The sequence below is a fragment of the Nelumbo lutea genome, chromosome 8 (assembly GCF_056320005.1).
Source record: "Nelumbo lutea isolate HS-2025 chromosome 8, American lotus-T2T, whole genome shotgun sequence".
NCBI classification, from domain to species: Eukaryota; Viridiplantae; Streptophyta; class Magnoliopsida; order Proteales; family Nelumbonaceae; genus Nelumbo; species Nelumbo lutea.
In genome coordinates, this window is record NC_142691.1 from 21,070,369 (window position 1) to 21,097,168 (window position 26,800).

Here is a 26,800-nt window from a genome sequence, read left to right on the forward strand (position 1 = left end):
CGCTTTTTTTTTTCTCTCATTTCGTTTTAACGGAGCACCAAATTTGGGGCTGTTTGATAAATTTTTTTTTGAAAATTTTCTAAAAGTTTTAGTAATTAAAAGATGATGTGAATTTTTGTATTAAGATCTTAATAACTTGAAAATTGTTTGGTTAAGTCATGTCTTTCTACATGAAATCGAATTAAAAAAAAAGAATGAAGAACTTCATTTGGAGCCTTTGGAAAATAGTCTGAAATGAGATTTTTATATATTTTCGGGATTATAATTTTCTGCGGCTAAATCTTTTTTCAACCAAATAAAAAAAATCAAAACAAGAACTATAGATTTTTAAAAAATCATTGATCTGCAAGAAAAATAAACAAGGTTTATTACCGATAACGTCGTAATTGGTTTCATAATTCGTTGAACAGCCAAAGCGTTCAACTGATCCGAATTCGCCAAAAGAAACCAAACGGGTAGCATCGGACAACCGAATAAGACTCCACGTTTCACTTCCTACACGTACTACCAGACTCACTCCCACCACGCTTAGTCAGAGCTCGAATCCAGTGAACCCGTCGGTTCACAGGAAGTGTGCACCCTCTAATGGGAGGCATGCATGTTCATTTTCACCTGAGCCCTGGCCCAAGAGAAAGAGACCATCGACAGCAATTTCACCAAGCTCTGACGGCATGAATCCAACTGGCGATAAGAACAAGTCGAATCCCTTCTTCTCATTCTCCTTCCAACCCTATTATTCTTCTTTGTTAATATCTTCTTCCTTTCTCTTCTAGCAATAGACCACCGGCGACGATTCCACTGTTTCACCGAATTCCAACGACATGTAGTCAACCAGCGGTAAACATCCTTTCTTCTCCCTTTTCTTTCAACCTTGTTATTCATCTCCGTTAATATCTTCTTCCTATTTTTTGGCAGGAGGCCACCGACAGTGATTTCATTTTTTCACCAAGCTCCGACAGCGATTGCCATGTAATTCTGATGACATGTCACCTAGCGGGAGGTTGGTGCCGTCAAGCTCGAAGAAACAATTGTGCCTCCGAGTTTTTGCATGCTGTGTTGACTATGACGAACCCAAACAATATTGAATGGAAAACGGAAAGAACCTGATTTCCATTGAAGGGGTACAAGTGTTTATTGTTTATATGTTCCAGGCAAAAAAGCTGATGCCCTTGAAGTCATGGGAACATATGGAGATTACATTGGAGCCTTTTAATTTTGAGCTTCTTACAGTTTCTCCGGTGAAATTATTATCAAGCAAAATCCAATTTGCTCCTATTGGATTAGTCGACATGCTTAATACTAGTGATGCCATTCAATCACTAGAGGAGGATGACGAGATAAGTTTGCTTCAAATTGGAGTGAAGGGAACCAGAGAAATGAGGTTGTTTGCATAAAAAAAAAAAGAAAAAAAAAAACAAAAGTTTGTTTAATTGATGGTGAAGAGGTGCCATTTACGTTCGAGGAACACATGGTTGTGGTTCAAGTTCCATGGCCTACTTCTGTGTTATTTATAATTGATTGCCAGCTTTAGAATCTGTGGTGGGGATTGGATCCACAAAAATGGATGCTTTTGTGAAAGCCACAAAAAATGGATTGATGTTTGATTTTTATTGAACTAAATTTATCATGGTTTTCAAATTCAGGCGATTGGACCGGAAAAATCGGAAACTAGTCAAGTGACTGATTCCATTTTACCCCAAAACCGTTATTTTCCTAAAAATCATTGATTTGGTCAGCAAACCGTTGATTCGGGCGATCGAACCATTCAATGGTTTGGTGATTTTTAATTTTTTTAATTTTTAATATTTTTTTGTCAGAATGGATCGTTTATTCGGTTTGAATAATCAGACCATTCAACCTGGAAATTTGACCCCTGACCGATCCATTGTCCGATTCAGTTTTAAAAACCTTGAAATTTATGTAATGTGAATAGTAGTAAAATGTGCTTTGTTATTTATTGTTAAGGAAGAGGAATAATAGGGTTGGAAGGGGAAGGAGAAGAAGTTACTACTAATTGACTCCATTTCGTCAAAACTCTGTGAAATTGTTGTTGGTGGTCTCTTGCTCTTGGGCTAGGTTCGGGTGAAAATGAAAATGGAAGAAAGGGGAATTCGAACGAATGAGAGGCAAAAGGATTTGTTTCATCTAATTTTGTCTTTTTCTAACAAGTTGAACCGGATTGACTCGCTTAACGGGAGTATGAACCAAACTTAACTTTAACGGAATTGCTGGATTCAAAAAGGGTGTTGTGCATGCCTCTCATTGGAGGGTGCACGCTCCCCGTGAACCGACGGATTCACTGGATTCACCCTCGCTTAAGTGGCATTTGATAAATATGAAATTTTATATTTGAAAAGTAAAAAAGATATTTTTTGTGCTGAAATTTGAAAAGAAGCATCAAGCATAGATGCTTTTCTACTTTTTAGAAGCTCTCAATCCATAAGTTTGTGTTCGATCAACCCTTTATCATCTGAAATTCACTAATTTTATTATTTTACTCCTATAACATACTATTTGGAAATGTTGTATTCAATTTGCATTATCTCATAAGAAATCATTTTCAACCTCAAAATAATATTGAAACAATACAAATAAAAAAATAATAAATTATTAATTAATAAAGAAACAATTAAAATTAAAAAAATAATTAATGACTATAAAAATATTAAAATAGTTAATAATTTACACAAATAAAAATTAGAATAATTTTTAAAAATTAAGTAATTAAAAATTACTAGTTAATAAAAATAATTATTAATTATTAAAAATAATTTATAATTAATAATAATAATATTATCATTACTACTCACCGAACTGTCGTTGCAACTTGTAGTGACAGTAGCGAGAAGAAGGGGAGAGAGAGAGAGAGAGAGAGAGAGAGAGAGAGAGAGAGAGAGAGAGAGAGAGAGAGAGAGAGAGAGAGAGGAGGAGGTACCGCCGCCGCCGCAACTTGCAACGACAGTGACGGGAAGACAGGGGGAGAGAGAGAGAGAGAGCGCGAGAAGGAGTTGCAATGGTGGTGACAGGAAGATGGGTGAGAGAGAGTGAGAGCAAGAGAGAAGGAACCATCGCCACTACAAGGTGGTGGGAATACAGTAGAGAGAGACAGAGAGACTGCAACAGTGGTGGTGGCGGTGGAGCTTCGTTAGGTCGCAATGAGGGTTCGATTTGAATTATATGAAGGACAAAACATGTAATATTAAATTTTTTTTGAGGGCACTTATGTCTTTTATACACCTCTGAATTACATCTGACCGCATTAAACAATCACTCCACCTCCTAGAAATTAAGATCCGAAATCTAATTTCAGATCTACAATAAGAGGGCATATCAAATGAAGGTAGCATCTTAAAAGCAATATTTTTAGATTCAAACATCTAAAAGGTGCAATCAAATGCCACCTTAGTGGTACGGATGGGCAAGTTACGTCGTTGCACTGGGTTTTTGCCTTGTAAACATCTGAAAAGTGTAATCAAGCTCCCAGGAACTCTTTCGGTGCTACTTTGATATAAACCCGCAATTTGTTTTCAAGTTTCATTTTGTCATGTTTTGTCATTTTCTTTAGTAAGTTTTTGTATTTAGTTTTATATAGATTTGTCGTGGGTTTTAATGGGTGTTCTGCATTTAACTTCAAAATAGTTCGTGTTTGATCTCCTTTCAAGCATCTTTCCTTCTCTTATTTTCATTTTTTTTTTCTGTTCTACACTTTATGTACATATTTCTCGTTGTAGGGAGGATAACTATCCATGGTTGTCTCATTTCTTTCTTAAAAACACTGTAAAGTGGGTTTGGTTGTTCTGTCAAAGAGATCCCTAGAGGTGAATGGAAACATGAATTCATGAAGGGAGCAGCTATCAATTTCTTCATGAGATTGTTGTTTAACATGATGAATGGAGAATTAATCAATAGTGAAGTTTAACATGTATAATAGAGGTCTGATCGTCAGAATCGATGATTTCTTGCCAAGCTTGGATGGATGGAAGTGCAAGGGTCAGACCAGGGGTCAGGTTACACAGCGCAAGTCGAGTCTTGGAGAATAATGAGCGGGAATAGGGAGCGTTAGCTCCGCATGCGTGTAAGAGGACACTTGGCTGGTTTTCATTGTGTGGGGCATTTGAGATCAGTTTCTATGAGGACAAATCTTGTGCCTACACTTTTCTAGCAGCCTTTTATAATCTTGCATTGGGAATATCTTTTCATGAAATAAAGCACACAAGTATATAGATATTCTCAACGCAAGTCTGTAAAGGCTGTTTGAATGGGTTTTGCCATGACTGAAGCCGAACTCCGCCAAGCATTGGAGCTAAGATTTGAACTCAGTAGGGGTTGGGATCATTCAGTGACATCTGAATCTGTTATTCACAGAATGTTTCTCACACCAATCTCACAATGTGTGCCAAAGGCACATCGGGAATATCTCTCATGCTTCATATTATTATTTATGGGGACATGTTTTTAATACACAGTGGGATGGGGTTGTGAGATCGGTGTGAGGTATACTAAAGCAAGTGTTTGCACCACTGTAAATAGCACGGGCTGAATAGATAGACAGAGAGAGAGAGAGAGAGAGAGAGAGAGAGAAATAAGAAGAAGGAGGAGGAGGAGGAGGAAGAGGAGGGATTTTTAGGATAAGACAACAACAGGTATCGTTCCCTAGATAGGGCAAAGGGGGAGAATAGATAATCCCAATCTGTTTGATAGGTTGATCAGGTTTAAAAAATGTATTTATACATATTTTTATCTTGGGTTATGTGAAATTCGCTTTTAGATGAAACATCATTTTTAATGTTTTTATTTTTGTGTTTCCATTTTATCTATGTGATGCCTAATAGATCTTGTATGTAATTACATCGCACCTCATGCTTACAATATATTTTTTGATCAAATCCTGCTTTCACCAGGGTTGGGGTGGATAACCCCGTTTCTGAAGCCCCATAAAAAAAAAAATCAAAATCAAAATAGAGTTGGTTTATTATCATCACTTTATGGGCAGAAAATGAATTGGAAAATGGTTCAGGTTGTGGATGAGGTCTTTAATTCATATACAATAACAAAGTTGTTTTGGAATGTCAGCAAGTTACATACTTTTGGACACAGGGGCCTTTTACACTGATTTTCTTTTTTTTTTTTTGGTTTCAAAACAAATCAAAACCATCTTATTTGAAGACAAAAACACAAGAAACATGTTCTTGATTGTGCATGTGTTTTTTATTTTCGAAACTGAAACAAAAAACTTGTTCTTAAATCTGATTTCAAAATCATGTTTTCATTTGATTATTTAACATTATGTTTCATAAATCACATAATTTCTATACTAGAAAACTTGTTTTTGTTTTAAAAACTAGTATTTTGTGGTTTCAAAAACATGTATCATTTGTTGAAACAAAAACCAGCTTATTTTTTTTTCCTTTGAAAACAAAAACATTCATATTGTAGAACCCCCCTAAAATGTTTTTATGGTTGGGGGCTTGCAATGTAAAGTTCACTACCAAGGTTTTCTGTTTCGATGGGGGGAAGCAGTCTAAAGTTCCTCTTTCTAGTGATTGTCTTCAATTGATTAGGTGGGGTTGGAAATTAAGAGTGTCTCTAAGATGTAATTTCTACTTTGGGTGTGTGATTTAGACGATTGTTGTTCCCTTTGTGGTTTTGATCTTGAATCTATTATGTTTATTTTTTTATTGTTCTCTTTCTGAAGTTGTTTGGTTTTCTTTTAAATGGGGTGTAAGGATTAAGGATACTTAATGATGATGTTCAGTCTGTGTTAGCGGGTTAAATTTTTTTTTTTGTTGTCTCAATTACTTAACTTTGTGATAAGAACGATTTTCTTTCAATTTGGCTGGATGTTATTACTGATTCAGATTTCAACTGGAGGATTCCTCAAGTGGTTTCTGGGTTTGATGTATTTGTATTTTGTGATGGATGAATTCCAGGAAGTGATTTGGGTGCTTTTGGTTTTTGTTTGATTCAGTTTAAAAAGAATAGAAATACAAATATGTAGAATGCAAAACTTTATATTTTGTATTATTATATATGTATTTATATTGTACATATTTACATTTATATTCTTTTCAATTGAGCCTATGATAGTGATAGTTAATAATTTTGTTACTGGTGCAGGACGTGTTTTGGAGCTTAAAGATGGGGCTTTAAAAGCTGAATGTGTAGCTATTTTGCGGGTGGTGAAATTTGCTAGTCATATAGGTTAGAATGCTGCCAGTGCCTTCAATATATATAGGTTAGAATGCTATTTTGGTTATGTTTTTTAAGCGAAGCTAAGACTCCTTGGTCGTGTTTACATTTTCTAGACCTTACCAATCTGGTTGTGTAAATATTTATAAAGCTAAGGAGTAAGAATCAAATGGCTCATAAGTTGGTTCTATTTGTCAAATCTGTTAAGAAGGGTGTATTTTGGTACAGGGAGCCTCATCCTGATGTATTTTGGACTATGGTTGTTTGAATGAATTCATTTAGTTTTAGCATTACAATGTTTTTGGGCAGTGTCTAGTGATAATACTTATGGCAGCCTGAAGTGAGAAAAAAAGTGGTTATATTGCAATAGCACTTAGTAGTGGTGAACTATACTTGTAGATTGCCATAATTAAGTGGGCAATACTTGGTTCCTATTATGGTCTCCAATCCAACCACCTCTTGGTTTTCATGTTTAAACTTTTAACCCTGAACTCTAAGAGTTCATTTGGTTCATATTTAAAATTGGAATGAGAATCCCTTAGAATCGGAATCAGAATCACTTATTTTCTTTACCTGTTTGGTTCAGATAGGAATCAAAATCGGATTTGGATTGATGATGTTTGATTCATGAAGAGGCTAGAATCTAAATCAACCATGGTTTCTAAATTTTTCCCTAATAAAAACATATAAAGAAATAAAATTTCAAGTCTAATACAATCTAATTAACATGTAAAGAGATAGAGGGCTAAACCAGGTTTTGGTTTCATCATTTCACTGTTCACATGGTATGACAGCTCCTTTGTCATTGAAAAACTAAATTTCAGCTTCCAAACTATCCCTCTCTCACCATGCAAAAAGACCACCGCAACATTATTAGACATACAAAAACCATAAGAACTCGATATCTCACATGCTGAGGTAATGTGCCTTTAGGATTTCATGTCTTCATTTCATCTGTTAATTAGCCTAAATTTCCATGAAATGATCACTCCCACCTAAAGAGGTCATCCTGTTAAGTTATATGTTTGAAAGTAAGAGAGAGAGAGAGAGGTAAATTAGAAGGATTTAGAGTTACTAAATAGTAATTTGGATTGGCAAACCAACAAAAGAAATCTAGATGACCCATTTAGGAAATTTTCCTCTCAGTTTTAGTTAAAGAAAATTGTTTAAAACTTCAATTGAAAATAGTGATAATGTTAAAAAATTTTCCCATGTTTTCTAGATAGCTCAAGGAAAGCACCTGTATAGGAAAATCAGCTAGGAAAGTCATAACTGACCCATCAATTGGATGGACTATGACTACACCATGTATCCTAAGGAAAGTCATATTGTTATATGCATGTTGTGGTACATATTTATAATTTCATCAAGTATGAATTGCAGGTTGCAGCTATTACTAACTGAATTGCTTAAAATCTCAACTTACTTGAGACTGAATTTTTCTTTCATTCTGCAGTAGACAATAAGAGAAGCTTTCAGACTTAAAAATACAACCAAAACATTATCAAGAAGCCCAAAAACTGTTTCTTTTGGGCTGCACTTAAAAGTCAAAACATTATCAAGAATTAAGCCTAGAAATTTGTTCTCTCTATCAAATAGCTATGCAGCATCAACTACCAAGTGTAGTCTGCACAGTCACAGTGATTCAAAAATCCGATTACATGCTAGCAGAGAATTAATTATATACAAGCAAGTGCAAACACCTATATATAGGGGTGTCAACGGTATTTAAAAATCCGATTTCGAATTCGATATTTGACATAATCGAATCGAATTCAAATAATTCGAATATATAACCAGTCAAATTCAGATATCCTATTCTTATCGAATAGTTAATCGGATTCGAATTCGGATTATTTAATTCTTATATATAATATATAAAATATTTTATATAATTTATATATTTATATATTTTATATCAATAAATTATTAATTTTTTTATTTATTAATTATCTAAAATAATTAATTAAATGAATTCTAATTGAATCGAATATTCGAATATTAATTTTCAATATCCGTCGGATATCGAATCGAATTCTGATATTGCCTGATTCGATTCGAATTCGATCCATTTACACCCGTACCTATATAACATTTTTTGCCTAGGCACCTAATAGCCATATAAATTAAATGGCTTAATTTTCTATCAAATTTTGATTAATTCAGTTTTGTCAAATTACAGAAGTGAGGGACTTTTTTTGGGGGAGGTGGGGGGCACAAGCATCCATTGATAGCTAAATTTGTACTGATTGACATACGAAAATATCATAGCTAAGCTTTATAATTTGTAATTAATTGGTTATTGTCTCTCTGAGAATCGTTAGTAGATTAACCTCTAAGATAGCAATACAGATGTGCTTACAAATTTTTTTTTCAATAAAACACTTACAATTAGATTATTTTATTGCAGATTTGAAAGAATCCATTTGATATTTTAGCCATTAGATTGAAAGTTCTTCACCAAATTTCTGTACTATTAAAAAAAACCAATGCCCAATTTTCTCAAATCATAATAGGTTTGAAATTCCATCTAAACTTCCTTCTTTTCCTTATCTTTTGCAGGACCGAAATAGCCCATTCATCTAAACAAGGTATTCACAGAATAAGTCAAAGATCTCACTTCCCTAAAATAATTAATATAGAACCAACATGCAGAATTTTCTGTCATTTAATAAAATCTTTGTTTATGTTACTGATTAAAAATATCATCCTTATGATCATGGAATGCATCTCCCATATGGTGATGTGTGATTTGAATTAGGAAGAAATAGTTAAGAAGTATTTTAGGAAGGTAGTTATGATGCTTGGTCTGCTCAGTGCAATCAAATATCATTTTTTTTGCCTCAAACATACCCTGAAAATATTATTTTCAGGGTCATGGAACATCCAGTTGTTTGTTACAACTGTTTTCCATGTACTAGGGTTTCCCTTGAATATCACTCTGTAGCCTCTTTCTCTAAAAAAATTTCTGTTGTTTTCAACATTTTAATGACTCTAATTTGATAAAATCCTTTAAGTAATTAAATTCAAGATGAATAATGCTTACTTTTAACTAATAGATTTTTTAACATCTAAAGTGGCTTTTTCAAACTTCTTGAGCAATGCCACAAAAGCTTACTTTTATTATTTTATTCATTATCTAATGGATCTATCAATGACGTCTCCAATGCCATTTGGTTTTACTTTATATGGCCTTTCCATTATAATTTGAGGGTGAAAATGGCCCTTTTAACTTGTAGGGTCTAAAGTGATTATTTTTGGCAAAATTCAAGGGTTGTTGAAGCCAAAAATCATATTTAGAAATAAAGTTACTTATCATTATATTAATTGGAGTAAGAGGCTCATATGTTAGTTTAGTTTGCTAAATCTGTTAAGTAAGATGTGTTTTGGCATAGGGAGCTTCCTCCTTGGTTGGTGTTCAATTAGGGGTGGGTTTGAAATGAGCTGAGCCGAGCCAAATACCTAGCGATTCGAGCTCGGCTCGCTAATAGACTATCAGGTTTAAGCTCGACTATAAATTAAATGTTTTATAAAAATAAAAATTATTTTTTATTTGACATATAAAAAATTAAGAACTACAAAAAATTAAATATATTATATATATAAAAATTAAAATTTTATATATAATATTTTTATAATGTATATATATATATACACACACACATATACATATGTATGTATGTATGTATCTATACATATATGTAAAAGCTGGATTTGGTTCACAAGCCTAATGAGCTGAGCTTTATTAAGCTCAAGCTCGGCTCGATTAGTAAACTTGGCTTGAAGCTTGGTTTAGACCGAATCTAACCAAGCCTTTTAAGCTCAAACAACTCATGAAAAACTCAGCTCATGGTCACCCCTATGTTAAATCCTGGTTTATCTTTTGACTGCAGTTGTTAAATGAATTTTAGTTGGCAAAAAAAGTTACGACAAAAAAAAAAGTGATCTTGTAGTAGCACTTAATAGTGAAATGGTGAACTGCCATGCATTAGCATTTTGTAGTGGAATGGTGAATAGCTATTTTTACAAGGTCTCCAAAACCTTGATTTTTATGTATAAACCTTACATCTTTAAGCCCTAATCCCAAACCCTCAAATCTGAACTCGACCCCTAGGCAATTCAATTACTAGAAACTCCGATTGAGGACCCCTCCATTCAAATATGTTGAACATAAGGAGGTATTTATTGCCATTACTTAGGGACTGTAAGATTCATCACCAGTTGAGACAATGCATGCATCTCTTTGTTCCCTAAATGTTGAGTGTGATTCAACAATTTGAGTTGAAGGAGAGCCCTGCAATTGGCGATAATGGATATAATTTTCCAAGGAATTGAAGAAGAAGCTTGAGACAGAGCATATACAACATGTAATGAATCTGATTCTTCAGACTTGGCACTGTATAGCCAATTGAACACCACACAAGAAAAGCTAAAGCCACTCCAATATGTTTAATTAGCAGAAGCACCCATTAAGTTTCCATTTGAGTTATGTATGATATGAAGATCTTTACAAATCTTGTATAAATTTCTTTATTTTACCTTTTCCTTCAAACCAAACAAGCCATAATTTCCATCAACATTAACAATCGGTGGTCGTGTCTATTCCCTCCATCAAAGAACCATATTGTGACAGTAGTCCCGATATTCTAAAGCATGTTCAAGGCATGCATCCAAACTCTCCATAGCTCTGGTGTAATATTTTCAAAAATCAAAGCGCATCTTGCCTTCCAAATACACCAGGCAGTACACTTCATTTACCACAGTAGTGTATCATTAGAGTCTATTTGGTTATACCAAGATTGCAGCCACTCTACAAAGAGCAGTTAACAAAATCAATTCGAGTGGTGAGCCCTGATCCAAACAGACTCTTTCTAGTAGGGCTGTACACGGGTCAGAATTCATAAATTAATTCTCTATATGTATTTATCACCATCCTCCCATAAACAACATCCCCCTTGACACAGACTCGAATTGTACAATCACATTATGAATAATAAATATAAGATATGAAGCATGTAAAAAATAATATATAAATTAAAAATAGAAATATTATATATAATCATAGCTAGTTTTTATAATTTTTAATTTTTCATATGTCAAATAAAAAGTATTTTTTATATGTATAATTTTTATTTTTATAAAATATTTTACTTACAGTTGAGCTAGAACTTATAAGCTTTTGATTCAAACAATGATAATGTATTGAAAAGCTGGGCTCGAATAACACACTACATATTCAACTCGGTTCGGCTCCAATCCACCCCTATTCAGGGATTCAGGGAGGGAGTGAATGATGGGATGCTTGGGATTCATGGGACCTCCCACACCTTTATATGTAGACCATTGCTAACCATCCAACAAAGTGCCCGACCTTATATATTTCTGTTTCTATGTTGCACAAATAACTTTTTACGCCTTTCAATGCTGTGGTCAGACATCTCACCTTTCAAAACCTTATATTTCAAAAGGGTTTGAGTCATTTGATTATGATACTAAATACATGTAATATCATGAAAAACTTCTGACGAATCAATTATAATCTTAAACATGGTAGTCTGTTATTTATCAAAATTCATAGGCGAATTTTGATTGATTGAAACTCTTTCAATATCATATCTTTCCCACATCATAGATTTTCCCATTTCAAAAGTTGCGCCAATAAGATGGTTGGTTGGGATATTAGCCACACCCTAATTTAGAAATTTGCCCAAATCCCAATTAAGGCTGGCACTAGGGGTGTTCACGGGTCGGGTTGAGTTGGTCTGAGTATTTTTTTTTAACTGACCCAATCTAATTAGTTTACTTATTGATTAAATCGAAACTGACAGACCCTAAAACAAACCGATCCAAACATGAAAGGTCGATTTGAGTTTGTTTATCGGTTTTTATATATATGTTTTAAACTAAAATATCTATATCTAAATATCTATTTACACTTAAGTTTATTTCTTTTTATTTTTTATGCAAAACCAAAATATATAATTAAATCGATTAATTTTTTTATGCAAACTGATTTTTTGTATATATATATATATATTTAAATTTATATAAAGCTGAATTAAATATTTTACCATTGTATTATATTTGTATTGATTTTGCGTTTTTAGTTTTTATCATAAATAACTTTTTTTTTCAAATTTCAAACAAGACAAAAATTATATATATCAATATTTAACATATAGGGTAGGGACTAATTAGTAATTACCTAAACATATATGATTAGTTCGATTCAATTTCAATTTTCTTGTATGAAAATCAAAACCAAACTGAGTTATCGATTTATTTTCTCATACAAATCAAAACCGACCGATGGTTTTAAAAAATTGATCAACTCGGATTGGGTCGGGCCGATTTGATCGGTTTGACATTTAATATGAACACCCCTACCCATTAGTGGGTCAAAATACAAAGTCGTAAAATCTAAAACTTTAGGGGTCTTTATTGCAAAATAAAATTCACAGCCCCGAATAGGAAGAGGTGGCTCTTTGTAGTTAACACTTTTTGTTTTGAACTCCCTAGGTTCAAACTCAATTCGTTTTACCTTGGATTAGGGGTGCAAATGGAAATCATGATTGGATTCAATTGAAAATCCGATCCTATTTGATCGAATTTGGATCATCCCTAGTGGATCTTCGGATCCTATGATCTATCTTATATATATATATATATATATTATTTAATTATTTATAAATATATTATTTATATTGTATTTTTATAAATTTGTTATGAAAACATGTATATGATAAAAATAATTAAAAAATACTTGTATTTTTTATTTTTTTATTAAAATTGGTATTTTTTATTTTTTATTTTAATAATTTATTAATTAAAAAAATAAATCGTATCAAAACACATCAGAAAATCCGATAGGATTCGAATTCTGATCGAGTCTTATTAGATCTGCATCCCTACCTTAGACAGCCCATTACACAGCCATCAAATTCAGCAATTCCAGACTCGTTACATTCATTCCCTGATTCCCTTTCTCACACACCCAGCCAGAAGCAGAGACACTGTAACATACTAACATCCAGTTACTGCTTTGAAACAAGCGAACCCAAAGCAGATCCCGAGTCCCGACTCCGTTCAGTTGCCGATATGCAGCATAGCCCAATTCCATCTATTCTTTTTGTTTATTGATCTGATAGAGAGAGTTTCGACCCTCGAGAGGTTGCCAATGGCCTAACGGGGTTGATTCAGAGTGAAAAGCAAGTGACCAAGAACTGAGAAAAGCGAAAGATAAGTTCTTTGCCCATTTGGCCAGTGCTTCAACCTCTAATCTTATATGATGGTTCCTCCATATGAAGAGAGAAGATAAACACAAGAGTAAAAGATAGATGAAGAGTAGATTTTTGAAGTGGAACCAAAAGATCAAATAAAGGCCATAGCAGTGATCAAACTCTGCAATTTTTCTTACAATACTATACATGTTTGAAAAGGCAAAAACATCCCCTTGTTTTGATACAGTCCTGTAATTAATTTTTGAAATCTGTGAGGTCTCTGCTGCTGCAAAGATGGAGAACGGAGACGACTGGTTTGCCCTAGACAAGCTTTACCATGTGCTCTTCTGTTTTTTTATCGCCATTATCGTCTCAGCTCTGGCCGGCCTCTCTCGATACTCGTTTTTAAGAAGATGGAGTATCTGGTTGGGATCCCTGGCCTCGCTTGCATCTGGTGCTGCCAAAGAAGCTGGGGACGAGATCGGGTTGTGGAAGTCTGCCGGTGCCTCTTTTAAGGACGTCATTGCTGATCTCGTCGGTATCTTAATAGCTTTGTGCGTTCTTTCGCTCTCCAAGCCCTCGTCTTCGCGGATAAAAGTGGAGGAAACTACAGAAAATGGAGTGCTTTCGATGGTATAACCATCGCTTCAGTTCAATCATTTCAACTATTTCCGACTTTTTTCAGTGGTCGGGTGAGCTTCGTTGCTCAATTCTGTATAGTTTTGTATTCTGGAAGTAATTGGTTTCTTAGATCGAAGATAGTGATTATTATGCTATGAGAGACATGATTGAAAACTTGTTACGAGAGAAATTTGATCTGAAAAACCAGGATTTTTTTTCTTTTTTGTACGAAGATAACAGATTTGCCTATCATAGGTAAATGGATTTTAGGTCCTAGCCACTTCGAGTCATCTATCTACTCCTCGCTGTTGATAAATTATCTTTTGTCAAACCCTAATACACCTTCTATTACAAGGCGGATCTATTTGGTTTCTTCTACTACAGCCACTTGATTTCTTTAGCAAGGTTTTACTTACTATTTGGTAATGATGCTCTCACTCTGTTCCTTAAATGTATCTTTGTGAGTATGGAAAGAATCGTTCAAGAGATAAGCTTCATTATATGCAACTATACAATCTAAAGTTCCTATGAAATATCTTGCTTTCTATACATGTTTTAAATCAGACTCGAAAAGAGGATTCTCCTTTTGTCATAGTACTACTTTTCATCTTCTTTACGAGTCTGGAGAATTACGAGGTTTTCAAGCTCCTGGATTACCGCCCCCCCCCCCCCCCCCCCTTTTTTTTTCTTTTTTAGCTTTTCAATCTCATGTTGCTATTTGCTAATCTTGTTTGATTTTTTATGATGTTTTTTTTTTTGATAATTGATTTTTTATGATGTTATTTGTTTCATGCCTTTGCACTCCATATAAGATTCGATTGCTCTTAGTTTTACTCTTGCTGATTTCCTTGCACACAATCATTGGTAGATTGACAATACGAGAGAGTCATTCTGTGACACATCATGGATCATTCTCTAGTAATGTTTAACAATCATGTAGTTGGGAAAGAAGAGTTAGAATGGTTCTTTATTGTGAAAGAGAAGTTTTCTGGCACCATCTAATGCTTATGTTCTTTCTGTCATAAGCATTAGATGGTGCCTTCTTTTTCTTTTTTCATTTGAAGTGAATACTTGTTAATCACTTGATAGACAACTTTTGTGATTTGTGACATACACCATTTTTTTGGTAATAGATATATACTTCGATGAAGGACAAGGAAAAAGCTCCTACAATCTTTACATTGGCAGGAAGGAGAGGGTAATTGAAAATTTGAATTATTAGAAAAGAAATTCAGATCTTAAATAGAGAAGGAAATGAGAAGAAAGATTGCATCTTTAGAGGGAGAGAGAGAAAAGAGAGAGCAAGATCACACATTTACCCACAGGTAACTTCAGGACAAATTTTTATGCCTTTCAACTCTTATATTTCAATTACATTAACTGTATTTATAAGCTCAGAATAAGGCCTAGGATCTTGCTTTACAAATTTCAATTTCACTTAAGAAACCGAGTGAAACCAATTTCTAGTTGTTTTTTTTTAATATCTGTCACAACTTCTGATTGTTTCATTATTAACTGAAAGAAGTGGCATCATTATGTCTAACTTTCAAAAATTCTAAAACCTCTATAATAAGAATGTTTGAACTAGTTTGGCCCATTAAGACAGCTAACTATAGTCTTGACAATGCTTTAAAAGGTGTGGGAGGCATATGCCTCAGACATGTCTAGGTGCACAGACGAGGTGCACTTTAGGATATGTGCCTTGCATGGGTCTTTGACACAACACTTTCAAAAGGTGCATGCAATGTTTTAAAAGCGCCAGTCGCAAAAAAAAAAGCGCAAGGGCCAATTTGTGCCTGAGGCTCAAGGCGCAAGGGGAGGTGCACACCTTTTTAAGCAATGCACAAAATAAAAAAAAAAATTAAAAAAGCCAAAAAATTTAAAAAAAATGCAAAAATTCAAAAAAATATTAAACATAATGTTAACAAAAAATATAAACTTAAATTATAAAATAAATGTTTTAAAAAACCTTTTATCTAAAATTAAAATACATAAATATAACATGTAAAGCGTATTCTATGAGCTACCTTTGTACCATGCCCATCGAGACAAGCCCAAACAAGTCTATGATAGGGTTCGAAATTCTTATTTCTCACATAAAAAATAATGATTTTATAACTTTCATTGCCTTTTAATATGGACTTGTTTGGGCTTGCCTTGAGGTGCATGGTACACATAGAATGAGGATGCATAATGTTTAACATCACATTAGCTGTTTGAAGTAATGCAATTGGGAAAAAAATAAAGAGATTAAGAGTTTACATGCTTGAATATGTTTTCTATGTTATGCTTGATTTTATTTTTAAATTTTCATTCAAATATGTTTTACATGTTATGTTTACATATTTTAATATGAGATAATAGGTTTTTAAAATATTTTTTTATCAGTATTTTTAAAACATTTATTTTAAAATTTAAGTGTATATTTATAATTACTATTGTGTTTGATATTTTTAATAGTTTGCATTTTTTTTTGAAAATTTGGCATTTTTTAATTTTTTTAGCATTTTTGCTCCTTGCTTCAAAAAAGCTGCATGCCTCACCTTGTTCCTCGAGTGCAGAATGGCCCTTGCGCTTTTAAAACATTGGGTGCACCTCTGGGCGAGGCACTCCCCAAACACCTTGAAGTGCATGCTAGAGGTGTTATTGAGTGTCAACTTAAACTTGCAAAAGAAAATAATGGTAATAACCCGATTTGGGTTGGCCAGCTGCCTAGATTGATCCTCCTTCTTGCAATCTCAACAACTTGCTTCTTGTACATGAAAGCTCTTCCAATGAAAGCTAATGGACTTGCACGATTCAACAAATTTTCTTTTCTTTCAATGGTTCTACTTACTCTAGTACTTGACTAGAGAGGCTAGAGCTCTAGTCTTTCTTTGTCAACAATCTCCTCTCATACAATGTTAAGTTTGGTGGTGGTAGAATGGAATGGGGATTCTCCACAAAAGAAAAAAAAAAGATTGTTAAAAGGGAGGGACCTTATCCACCCTACTTTGTAGGTGATTCCCCCCCATTAAGGAATCTCCTCATACTCTAGCCAATGAGAATCATACGCATCCTCACATTAGCTTAACCACTCCCCACTCTCTCTCTCTTATCTTTATCCTTCACATTTAAATTTTAAATTAAAGTTAGAGATAAGGGGAAGTTGAGAGATTTTAGGGCTTATCAATTTGGACTCAACCAGATGGGAGTCCTTAATTGAGAGACCCTCAATGACTACATTGGAAGTAGTGTTTTAAAAGGCGTGGGAGGCGTATGCCTGGAGGCGTGCCTCCAAGCGAGGTGCCCCCCAAATGCCTTGAGGCATATGCTAGAGGTGCTGACACCTCTAAGGCGTATGCCTCATACACTTTTTTCATGAGGCATGCTAGAGGCATACGCTTCATGTGCCTCATGCACAACCCATGTAAAATGATAGAAAAAAACAAAGAAAAAAGAATAGAAAAGGGAAAGGAAAGGAAAGAAAGGGAAGGGAAAGAAAAAATAAAGAAAAGGAAAGGAAATGATTGTGGACTAAGGTTATCTTGAGTATTCATGGACAGATAGATAATGGGTGGGATTTTGGGCTCATGGCAAGGACTAACTTAGCCTCTCCTTGGAAGTCCATTCATGCCATTCTTCCATCCTTTCTGCATCAGGTATGACCATTGCTCTGGGAATCAGGTAAAATTTTAGGAACACCCTTGGGTGGGGGATGCATCTCTAAAAGACCAATTCCTCTCTTTATTTTCCCTTTTTCGTTTCAAAGGGAAGTGTGTGTATGATTTTTTGGTCCCTTCTGATCAAATTTTGGGTATGATTGGGATTTGAATGGGGTGGCCTTGGATCCTGTTGAAAGCTTTTATTTTCCTAAGTATAGTACCACAGGGGTACTATTGTACTTTTACCCTTTTATTATTTTAGTTGCTGTCACCCTAGTATATATAACAAAATAGCTAGCGACGCCAGCAAGTTTTTTGACTCTCAATCTTTTCTCCTCTCTTCTGCTCTCTCTCTTCTCTCTTCTCTCTTCTCTTCTTTTCTCTTCCATCACTATACTGATAACAGATCCTTCAAAAAGGGATGGTAGAATTTGGACTTTATCACCCTCAAGGGCTTTCTGTTGTGCTTCTTTTTTTAAATCCTTGACACATCAAACCGACAACTTCATACAATCTTTTCCAGTCAAGGGAGTCTGGGGTGAGCCGATCCCTCCAAGGATTGGAGCTTTTTGTTGGGAAGCCTTTTTGGAAAGATGTAATACATGTGACTTACTCCAGAGAAAAAGTCCTAATTGGTGCTTGTTCCCATGCTGGTGCACCCTCCACAAGGCTAATGGTGAAAGCTCATACCATTTATTAATTTCCTACCCTTTTGCTTCTGATATATGGGACTGGTTTCTCACTTTATTTGGATCCCTTTGCCTGATATACAAAGCTTGTTTGCTTCTTCTTTCTTTAGATGGCCTAAGAAAAGGGGTAGGGCTATGTGGAGGTGTGTGAGGGCTGCCATATGTTGGACTCTATGTGTAGAAAGAAACTCAATGACCTTTTCTGATAAAGAAAGGAACAAAGAAGGTATCATTGAAGTGATAATGGTTAGGGTGGTGCACTGGTTGAAGTCTTGGATATGTTTGCTGATGTCTCTACAGATATGCTGCTGAACAGATGGTGGGAAGTGGCAAATTTTGCCCCTATTTCATTAGGTGTCTGTCCCTTGTGGTCCCCACCAGCCCCAGGATTTATAAAGCTAAATTTTGATGGCAGCAATGAAGGCAACCCAGGACCCTCTGGTGCTGGTGGTGTGTTCAGAGATGAGAATGGGAAGGTGATTGCATTGTATTCAGGCCCCATTGGGAGTGGAAACTCTCTCAGGGCTGAGATATGTGCTTTAATGGAAGGTCTAAGGAAGATGAAGGAGTTGAACATTCAGAGGCTTGGTTTTAAATTAGTTACAAAAGGACAGTAGACTTGGGAAATTTGCAAATGAGAGGAGGGAGGCTAAGTGGCTAACCATGGGGTTGGAGGTTCAGTTTCAGTGGGTGAAGAGGACTGCAAATGCTTTTGCAGATACATTGGCAAAACAGGGGATGGGAAGGAAACAAATGTTTTGGGCTGTATTATAATTTTCATTTCTGTTCTAATCGGGAGAGTTAAGCCTCTTTACCTCTTCTTTGAATGATGTAATTAATTTCTTTTAATAAATTGATTTCTGTTATTGATAAAAAAACTAAATTCTTCAACCAAATTGCATGTGCCATAGCATTATGACATCCTATGAGTTCTGCTTCCATCGTGGAGGATGCTCTAAGCTTTTGCTTAGTACTTTTCCATGACACGACTCCTCTCGCAAGCAGAAAAAGCATATCTTGATGTCAAGGCTTTGTTGTCGGGGACAAGGAAAAAAACCATGCTGTGTTCTTCCTATTAGAATGGTATCAAGAAAGGAGAAACAAAACACTTATGGACATGGTGACGCATATGATGTGCAACTTGTCTCTACCCCAAAATTTGTGAGGGGAAGCTCTTCAAACTGTAGTATACATCTGAATAGGATTTGAACAAAAGCAGTTCCTAAGACACCTTTTGAATTGTGGGTTGGAAAGAAGCGCAGTCTAAATCATGTACGCATTTGGGGTTGTAAAGCCGAAGTAAGGGCATACAACTCATAATTGGGGAAACTGGACCCAAGAATCATAAGTGGAAACTTCATAGGATATGTAGAAAAGTCAAATGATATAGGTTTTTCTACCCTAATAATGCTTAAGGGTGGTAGAAGCTAGAAATGCTTAAGGGTATACACCTCTGTGTTTTAAAACATAGGTCCTGAAATGGTAACAAATTAGAAAATAACTTCTTCAAAGAAAAATAGAACCTGAAACTGATGTAAAGCCTAATCATATAACAAACACAAAGGATGTCATCTCTACTAGAATAGTTGAATAAGCTAACACCATTTGTTTTAGCTTGGCTACTATCAGTTGCCAAGTTGTTTTTGCAAGATTGAAATGGTAAGGCCCTTTTGATTGCCCTGAATTTGTCCTGAACTTGTTTTTTTTTTTGTAATTTTTGGAATCTTAAATCCTTTTTAATCAACTATGTTTTACAAACCATTCTGCCCTCTTAACCCCTCTCCCCCAGCAAAAAAGGAAAGGCAAAGAAAAAGACTCGGCAGTTCAACTTATCAAGATATCAAATTTCTTCAGCCCTCCAAAAACTATAAAGGATTTAAAGTTGTATTTGCTTTAAATAAATTTGTCAAAAACACAAACTCAGTTTAGTTTGATCATGCCAGTTGCAATATCTTAACAATGAAGAAGAAATGGCTGGAAATGTGTCTTATCTCATGTCTGTCTCCTTCAGTCTTACATGATGAGTTGGAATTTGATGCATTCCCAGACTGTCTCAAAACGATACAATAGGGGCTTGGGGACACGTCCAAACTTGGAATTGGCTATTAAAACGTTTCTGCTTTTTTTTTTTTGTTGAATTCTTTCACCATATACTTGTATAAGATTGATATGTAAATCTAAAAGCTTATTTTTGTTACCTTGAAACATTCTATAAGAAGAGATGGAATTAATTGTGTATTAGATGTTCACTTATGCTAATCACTAATGTATGAAATTGTAATCATATAATAAATTGTAGACAAGGTTGAATCAAATCAAATCGTTAACCTTATTGTAAATTGTAAGGTAATTTCTGCTTTTAATGCTGCCAAGAAATTAAAAGTATATGCTAGTGCCATGCATCTTCATTTTTCTTAATATAAAAGATTTTTATTAAAAATAAAGAAAAATGAGATCCTCCTTCCTCTTCATCTCCCTCCTCTTAAGGAGGTTTATGCCTCTTACATTCTGAATTATGCCTTACACCTCTAGGTAGTGGAAAGCCTCGTGTCATGCCTCTGCATTTTAAAACATTGGTTCACACTTAGCATAAGCTACTAAGTTATAGTTTTTTATGCGTTTATACCTTATTATTTTCATGAAGACTTGTGCTTAGTGCTTTTTATGTATTTTTGGATTTATTTGTTTCCCTAGCATATATGCATGACTATCTTAAGTGTATCTTGATACATCTCTTAAAATTGCCTTTCTAATGCTTAGAACATTTTTCATGGTTGTACTTCTGTTGAGGGTCATTTCTCATCTCCTTTCAACTTCAACAGGATACTTAACTTAGCTTGGGTAATCTCATTTAAAGATGGGTGAGATCAACCAGCAAGTTGGCTAATGTTCTCTTTTGGAGATGACTATGTTATCTGTTTCTGTGCTTTTGATTTTCTGTACTTGTCCTAACCGGAGGTTCATTTTTTCAGTTTGATGCTTCCTTGCCCATGCCGAGTTTGTACTTGCAAGGAGAAACTGGAAAAGAGGGCAGGTTCAGGAGCAATAGTATACCCATTTATGTTAATGGGGAAGTGATTATTACATCCTATCATTGGTGAGTTTTGTTCTCCTAATAGTGAATCTCCAATACTACACCTTCCTCATTTTTTGTTAATGGTTTTTGGAAGAATGTTCAGAAAATCTGAGTGATGCACTTGTAAGTATGAACAACAATAGACAAAGTTTGCTCAAATCATATATATGTTACCATCCCTCACTTGAACTCATGGGTGCTATTAGCACTATGAAATGACACTTGCCTCCATTGGTTTGTCAACAGGAACTAACACAATGGTAAAGCCTACCTGAAATCTCGGCTGATCAAGAAGAGATGCAGCTTTGATTGTTTTATGGGGCTGGCAGGTTTTTCTGATTTTGGTTTTTATGATCCATTGATATTTGAATAAGAAATTGACATTAGAAAACTGAAGAAAATGGCCATACGAGCAGTACTGTCTCAATTCAGGAAGTGTTTCGAAGGATTCTAGAGGTGTTACAAATAAAATAAGCAAAATTTTGTGAATCACATTCTTATCTCTTGCCTGTGTAATGGTAAACTCTTGGGCTGACCAGTGTGAACCTGGGGTTTGAGTCTGAACTCTGAAAGCCAGCTACTATGTCCAAAAATTAAAAATAAAAAATAAAAAAGAGGAAAAAAAGGAAAAGAAAAGATAAAGGTTAGGTGATTAGGTCCATATATCCAGTCCACCCTTCCGAGATCGATGATAGCTGGGACCAACATTGGGCCTTTTGGCCCTTTTCTACATTTTTTCTGTCACGACGGGATGCTTGTTCTTGCAGAATATGTGCAGAGTTTTTGCTTGCTGGAAACCCAGGTTCTTTTCTGTCGGCGTACATTCAAATTATACGTGCATTTCTATTTAGTCTTTGTTTGGTTTATGACAAAATTATTGAAATTGGGAAAGTTATGCATAATATCCTCAAGGCATTTAACGAAGGAAAATCTATGATGTGGAAAGACAGTATCGGAAGAGACGAAGAGTTTTGACCAATCAAAACTCAACCATGAATTTCGTTAAATAACACCTGATTGGTTAAGACGTTAAGACGTTTATGATTCTAGTTGATTGGTCAAATGTTTTTCATATTTTTCCGATACCATAGTTGAAACCTTTTATAAAATCACTTTATAGTAGAGATGGCAATTTTCTGTCTTTACTAGTACCTGGCCTCCCTGATCTGATTAGGTTGGATATGGAGATTGCTTTGGTGGGGACGGGATAAATTCAAATACTCGATTGTGGATGGGATGAGAGTGAAGTCCCCGATTGGAGACAAGGATGGGAGTGAGGTCCTTGCTCTGACCCAACCTAATTGTAATATTTTAAATGTTTTTTAAAATATTTTTTTTGTATTTTAAAATATATATATTAAATATTTTAAAATATTATTTGTATATATGTTTTAAATTGATTTATATTCATTTCAACTCAAATAGATATTAGTTAAGTGTTAAACTAATTTAGATTAATGATTCTTTTTCCTTTTTTAAGTAAATCATTTTTCAATGCAAACCTTTAGGTTATGTTTGATTTGAAGGAAAAGGTAGGGAAAGGAAGGGAAAGACAAGAAAACCAATACAAGGTTTGTAAAGGATTCTCTGCCTTTCCCTTCCTTTTCTTCCATTTTCCTTCAAATCAAACATAACTTTAGTTAAAAATAAAAATGGAATTGAAAGATTCAGATCCTAAGGAAAACTAGTCACCATCGGGAATCGTAGATGAAGTTTCATTTTTCTCCTTAAGAGGGATTGGGGTTGGGGGCAAAGAGTTAATTAGAGGGTGTTTGGTAACATAAATATATCATGGATGGGATTGTTTTAGTCCTCACCATGATAGAATGCAATGTTCCGATTTATGTTGATAGCCTTTGTCCATAAAATGGTATGGATAGGGATGGGCCACACCCCAATTTATCCTCAATAGTATTTTCTTGTGGATGGGCCACACTATGGCGCAGACAGTTTATGGAAAGGATTTGGTGTAATGCACTTGTGTTACATTGGTCCAATTACCTTTATTTTATTTAATCTTTAACATATTTTCATTTATATTGAAATTCTTTTTTAAATTGTTTATTGTTGAAGATAATATTATAATGATTTTTCTAAACATTGAACCAATTTTTAATTATTTTTATCACCATTTTTTATTAATCAAAATGGTTTTATACTATTATATAAATTCATCTTATATATGTTTTATCCCTTAATAATTGACATAAATGACAAATGTATTTATTTTATATTTATTAGTAATTATGTATTGGTGTTTTATTTTATCCATATTATTTTATATCATTATTTTAAATTATTTTTGGCTTAAATTTATTTTCTTTCATTCATGATCGATTGTATAATCCACAAGCTGTATGTGAGATGTATGGAATCAATAAGTGTAACCCACAAACTGTCTATCCCCTATGGGTATAAACAGTTTTTATTTATAGTTCAGAACAACTGCAGTTGTGTGGTGTGGATTAATCCTTACCACAGGGTGTAGTTTAGACCAGTCTACACCCATCAACTTCTCATCCACATTACAAAACACCCCTTCAAAAATTGGGATCGGAATTTGGAGATGAAGAATATGAACTCTGCCCAAACCAGACGCATTGCCTTTCCTAACTTCTCCATTTCAATACTTTTCTTAGAACCCAAATAAAGAGTGAACTAGGCGATGTTACGAGCGATAGAGTCTTGGGCGTGGGACTAGGGTTCAAAGCATCGACTCTCACAGTTTTATTAGCTTTCAATTGATCCACCATTATTATTTAACTTTAATAGATGCCTCTAAAAGCTATCATTTAGCATATTGCTTGGTTCAAAATTTGATACCAACTAGTGAATGACCCATACTAAGTACAGGGAAGTTAATTACATATATATATATATATATTGAATAAACATTAATGATTTTTATTATCATTTTTTATTATTATTTATAAATTGTCATCTTTTAAGACATTCATATAGTCTACGGGTCCACATAAATTGACCCTTATATGTCAAACCTACAAAATTATACGGGTTATTAAATTCAACTTGGTCCATTTATTACATTAATTTAACCATTCTTATTCTTCTTATTATTTTATTTTAGTATTTAATTTAAAATTTTTGTTATATAGTAATAATAATAACTAAATTTGTAATTACTTAAAATAAAATTTTCCAGTCGAGTATAATTATTATATAATAGATTTATTAATTCATATTTTGCATTTAAGAATAAACATTAATGATTTGGCTTAACAATTTTAATGACTGTTAACAAATATTGAATCTTATTTAAGGTTTAATTACTGTATTCGGTAATTATTATGGGGCATGCTTTGAATAAACATTAATGATAACTAATGATTGTTATTTCATTTTTTATTATTTACTTAATTAAGTACTTGATGATTGTTATTATTATTAATTATTTCTATAAATAATTGACTGTTATTATTATTTACTTAATCCAATAATTTTCAGCAAGTAATTATTTGATTTAATTTGAATTATTTCATTTTTGTAATTATTTATAATAGATATTTAGGGTAGGCTCTTTATTTGATTTAAGAGACTTACCATGTTTTATCTAGACAATGACCTCATACTAAGTAAGGGGCAACTATAGTATCATTTAATTTGAAATTTACTATTTAACAATAAAAAATCAATGTCCAGTTGAGCAACCCACCCCAAAAAAAGTATCAATAAGTTTGAAATCATTAATTTATTTAAAAAATAGTAAAATTATATGGATGTTTACAACAATATCACCAATACTGCTTAATATTTAGGGACATATGAATGGATAAAAAGCATTTGAATGATATCCATTCAAAGAGTTGCTAAGAAAAACAATCAATGCCAAACAACATTTGCAGATGCATCCATCATCTAAAGCAAGAGATGAAAAATATATGACTACATTTAAATCATCATCATTATGGCTACAATCAACTGATAATATAATCAGGACTCCAAAGCCCATCCAACAGAGGAAACATGAAAGAAAAGAGAATAATGGTGCCATCCTAAGTATGAAAGTCACCTCCAAGTTAGGTGGTAACACTTCTTTTGCCTAATCATGGTTATGGATTTTAAGTCTAAACTCTCCACAGTGCATGTAGACTGGCTAGAATTTATCTTTAGGAAAAAGTTAGGGAAACCTATACATAACCTAATGATATGTTTGAATTATGGGATTTGGAAGATAGAAATAGGAAATGTAGGTTGAAATTATAATTTTGGACATGTTGATGTGTCAAACTCAAGTTAATTAGAATAATTATGGATTTTTAGTTCATTCATTTAGTGGTAATTTGATTTTTTTTTATTCCATGTCTTTATTGAGTAATATAGAGTAATAATATATTAATAATTATGGAATCGGTAATAATAATAAGTATATTATTATTATTATTTACTAATATTATATTCTTATTATGAGTGTATTGATTTTGAAATAAGTAATATTAAATTATTATTATTATTATTTATTTTTATAATGAAGTAATTGATTTGTTATAATTATGATTTTTAGTTAATTCCTAAAATAGTAATTTCTTTTATAATTCTTTTAGTTTAACAATAATGAATAACTGAAAGTTTATAATTTAACTTTCACTAAATGAAATATTTATTGAAGAATAATAATAGTATTAATTATAATTACTTATAATAATAATAATGTAAATAAGTAACACTAATTATATATTTATAAAATAACTAATATGAATTAATATCAAAATAAAATGATTATATCCCAATTAATAATTAACATTATTAAAAAACTTATTAAATATCATTAATTAATTAGCATTATGAAGTAATAATTATCATTATTATAAGTAAGGAATTAATTATCAGTAAATAATTATAATTAATAATTAATTTTTATCATAAATCATTATTATTAGTAATAATTAATTATAATTAATTATAATACTAATAATATAATTATATTAATTAATATAGGTATTAATTATAATTATTAGACTTGCCAATGGAGGGGCGGCTCAACAGGTATTAGCTGAACCATGCAGCGCACAAATCGGCCAAACATGCGCTTTCTGTTTCTTCTCTTTTTATTAAGGGGTCATTTGGCATGTCTTTTTTGAAAGATCTGTTGTTCGACAGTTAAAAGACGATGTGAGCTTTTGCATCAAGATCTTAACAGCTTGAAGACTGTTTGGTTAAGGTGCATCTGTTCGTGTGTCTTTCCGCGCAAAGATGAATTGCAAAAAGAAAAGGTGAAATGCTCCATTTGGAGCTTTCCAAAAATAGTCCAAAATGGGGTTCCCACGTCTTTTCAGGGCTGCGGCTTTTAGCAGCTAGATCTTTTCCCAACCAAACAGGAAAAGACCAAAATGCAAGCTGCCA

The 26,800-nt window shown here is 33.5% G+C and overlaps 1 protein-coding gene and 1 long non-coding RNA gene across 5 annotated transcripts; both read left to right on the forward strand.

The window, feature by feature from the left end:
• The first annotated feature begins 441 nt into the window (after positions 1 to 441).
• LOC148843258 (uncharacterized) lies at positions 442 to 1,620 on the forward strand. Its single transcript, XR_016103774.1, has 2 exons — positions 442 to 837; positions 916 to 1,620. It is a non-coding gene; the product is annotated as an uncharacterized LOC148843258 (long non-coding RNA).
• An 11,444-nt stretch (positions 1,621 to 13,064) lies between these two features.
• Positions 13,065 to 21,931, forward strand: LOC148843259 (uncharacterized). 4 transcript variants are annotated; one of them, XR_016102816.1, is made up of 4 exons: positions 13,065 to 14,101; positions 15,164 to 15,355; positions 21,336 to 21,460; positions 21,686 to 21,931. XR_016102816.1 is itself a non-coding variant. In XM_088956548.1 (3 exons), the coding sequence occupies exons 1-3, from the start codon at positions 13,704 to 13,706 to the stop codon at positions 21,690 to 21,692; spliced, it is 471 nt and encodes a 156-aa protein (XP_088812674.1). In that variant the 5' UTR covers positions 13,205 to 13,703; the 3' UTR covers positions 21,693 to 21,931. The 4 variants fall into 4 exon arrangements, 1 of the variants encoding a protein (XP_088812674.1); XR_016102817.1 differs by having other exon boundaries at positions 13,114 to 14,042; XR_016102818.1 differs by lacking the exon at positions 15,164 to 15,355 and having other exon boundaries at positions 13,162 to 14,101.
• Positions 21,932 to 26,800: the final 4,869 nt, after the last annotated feature.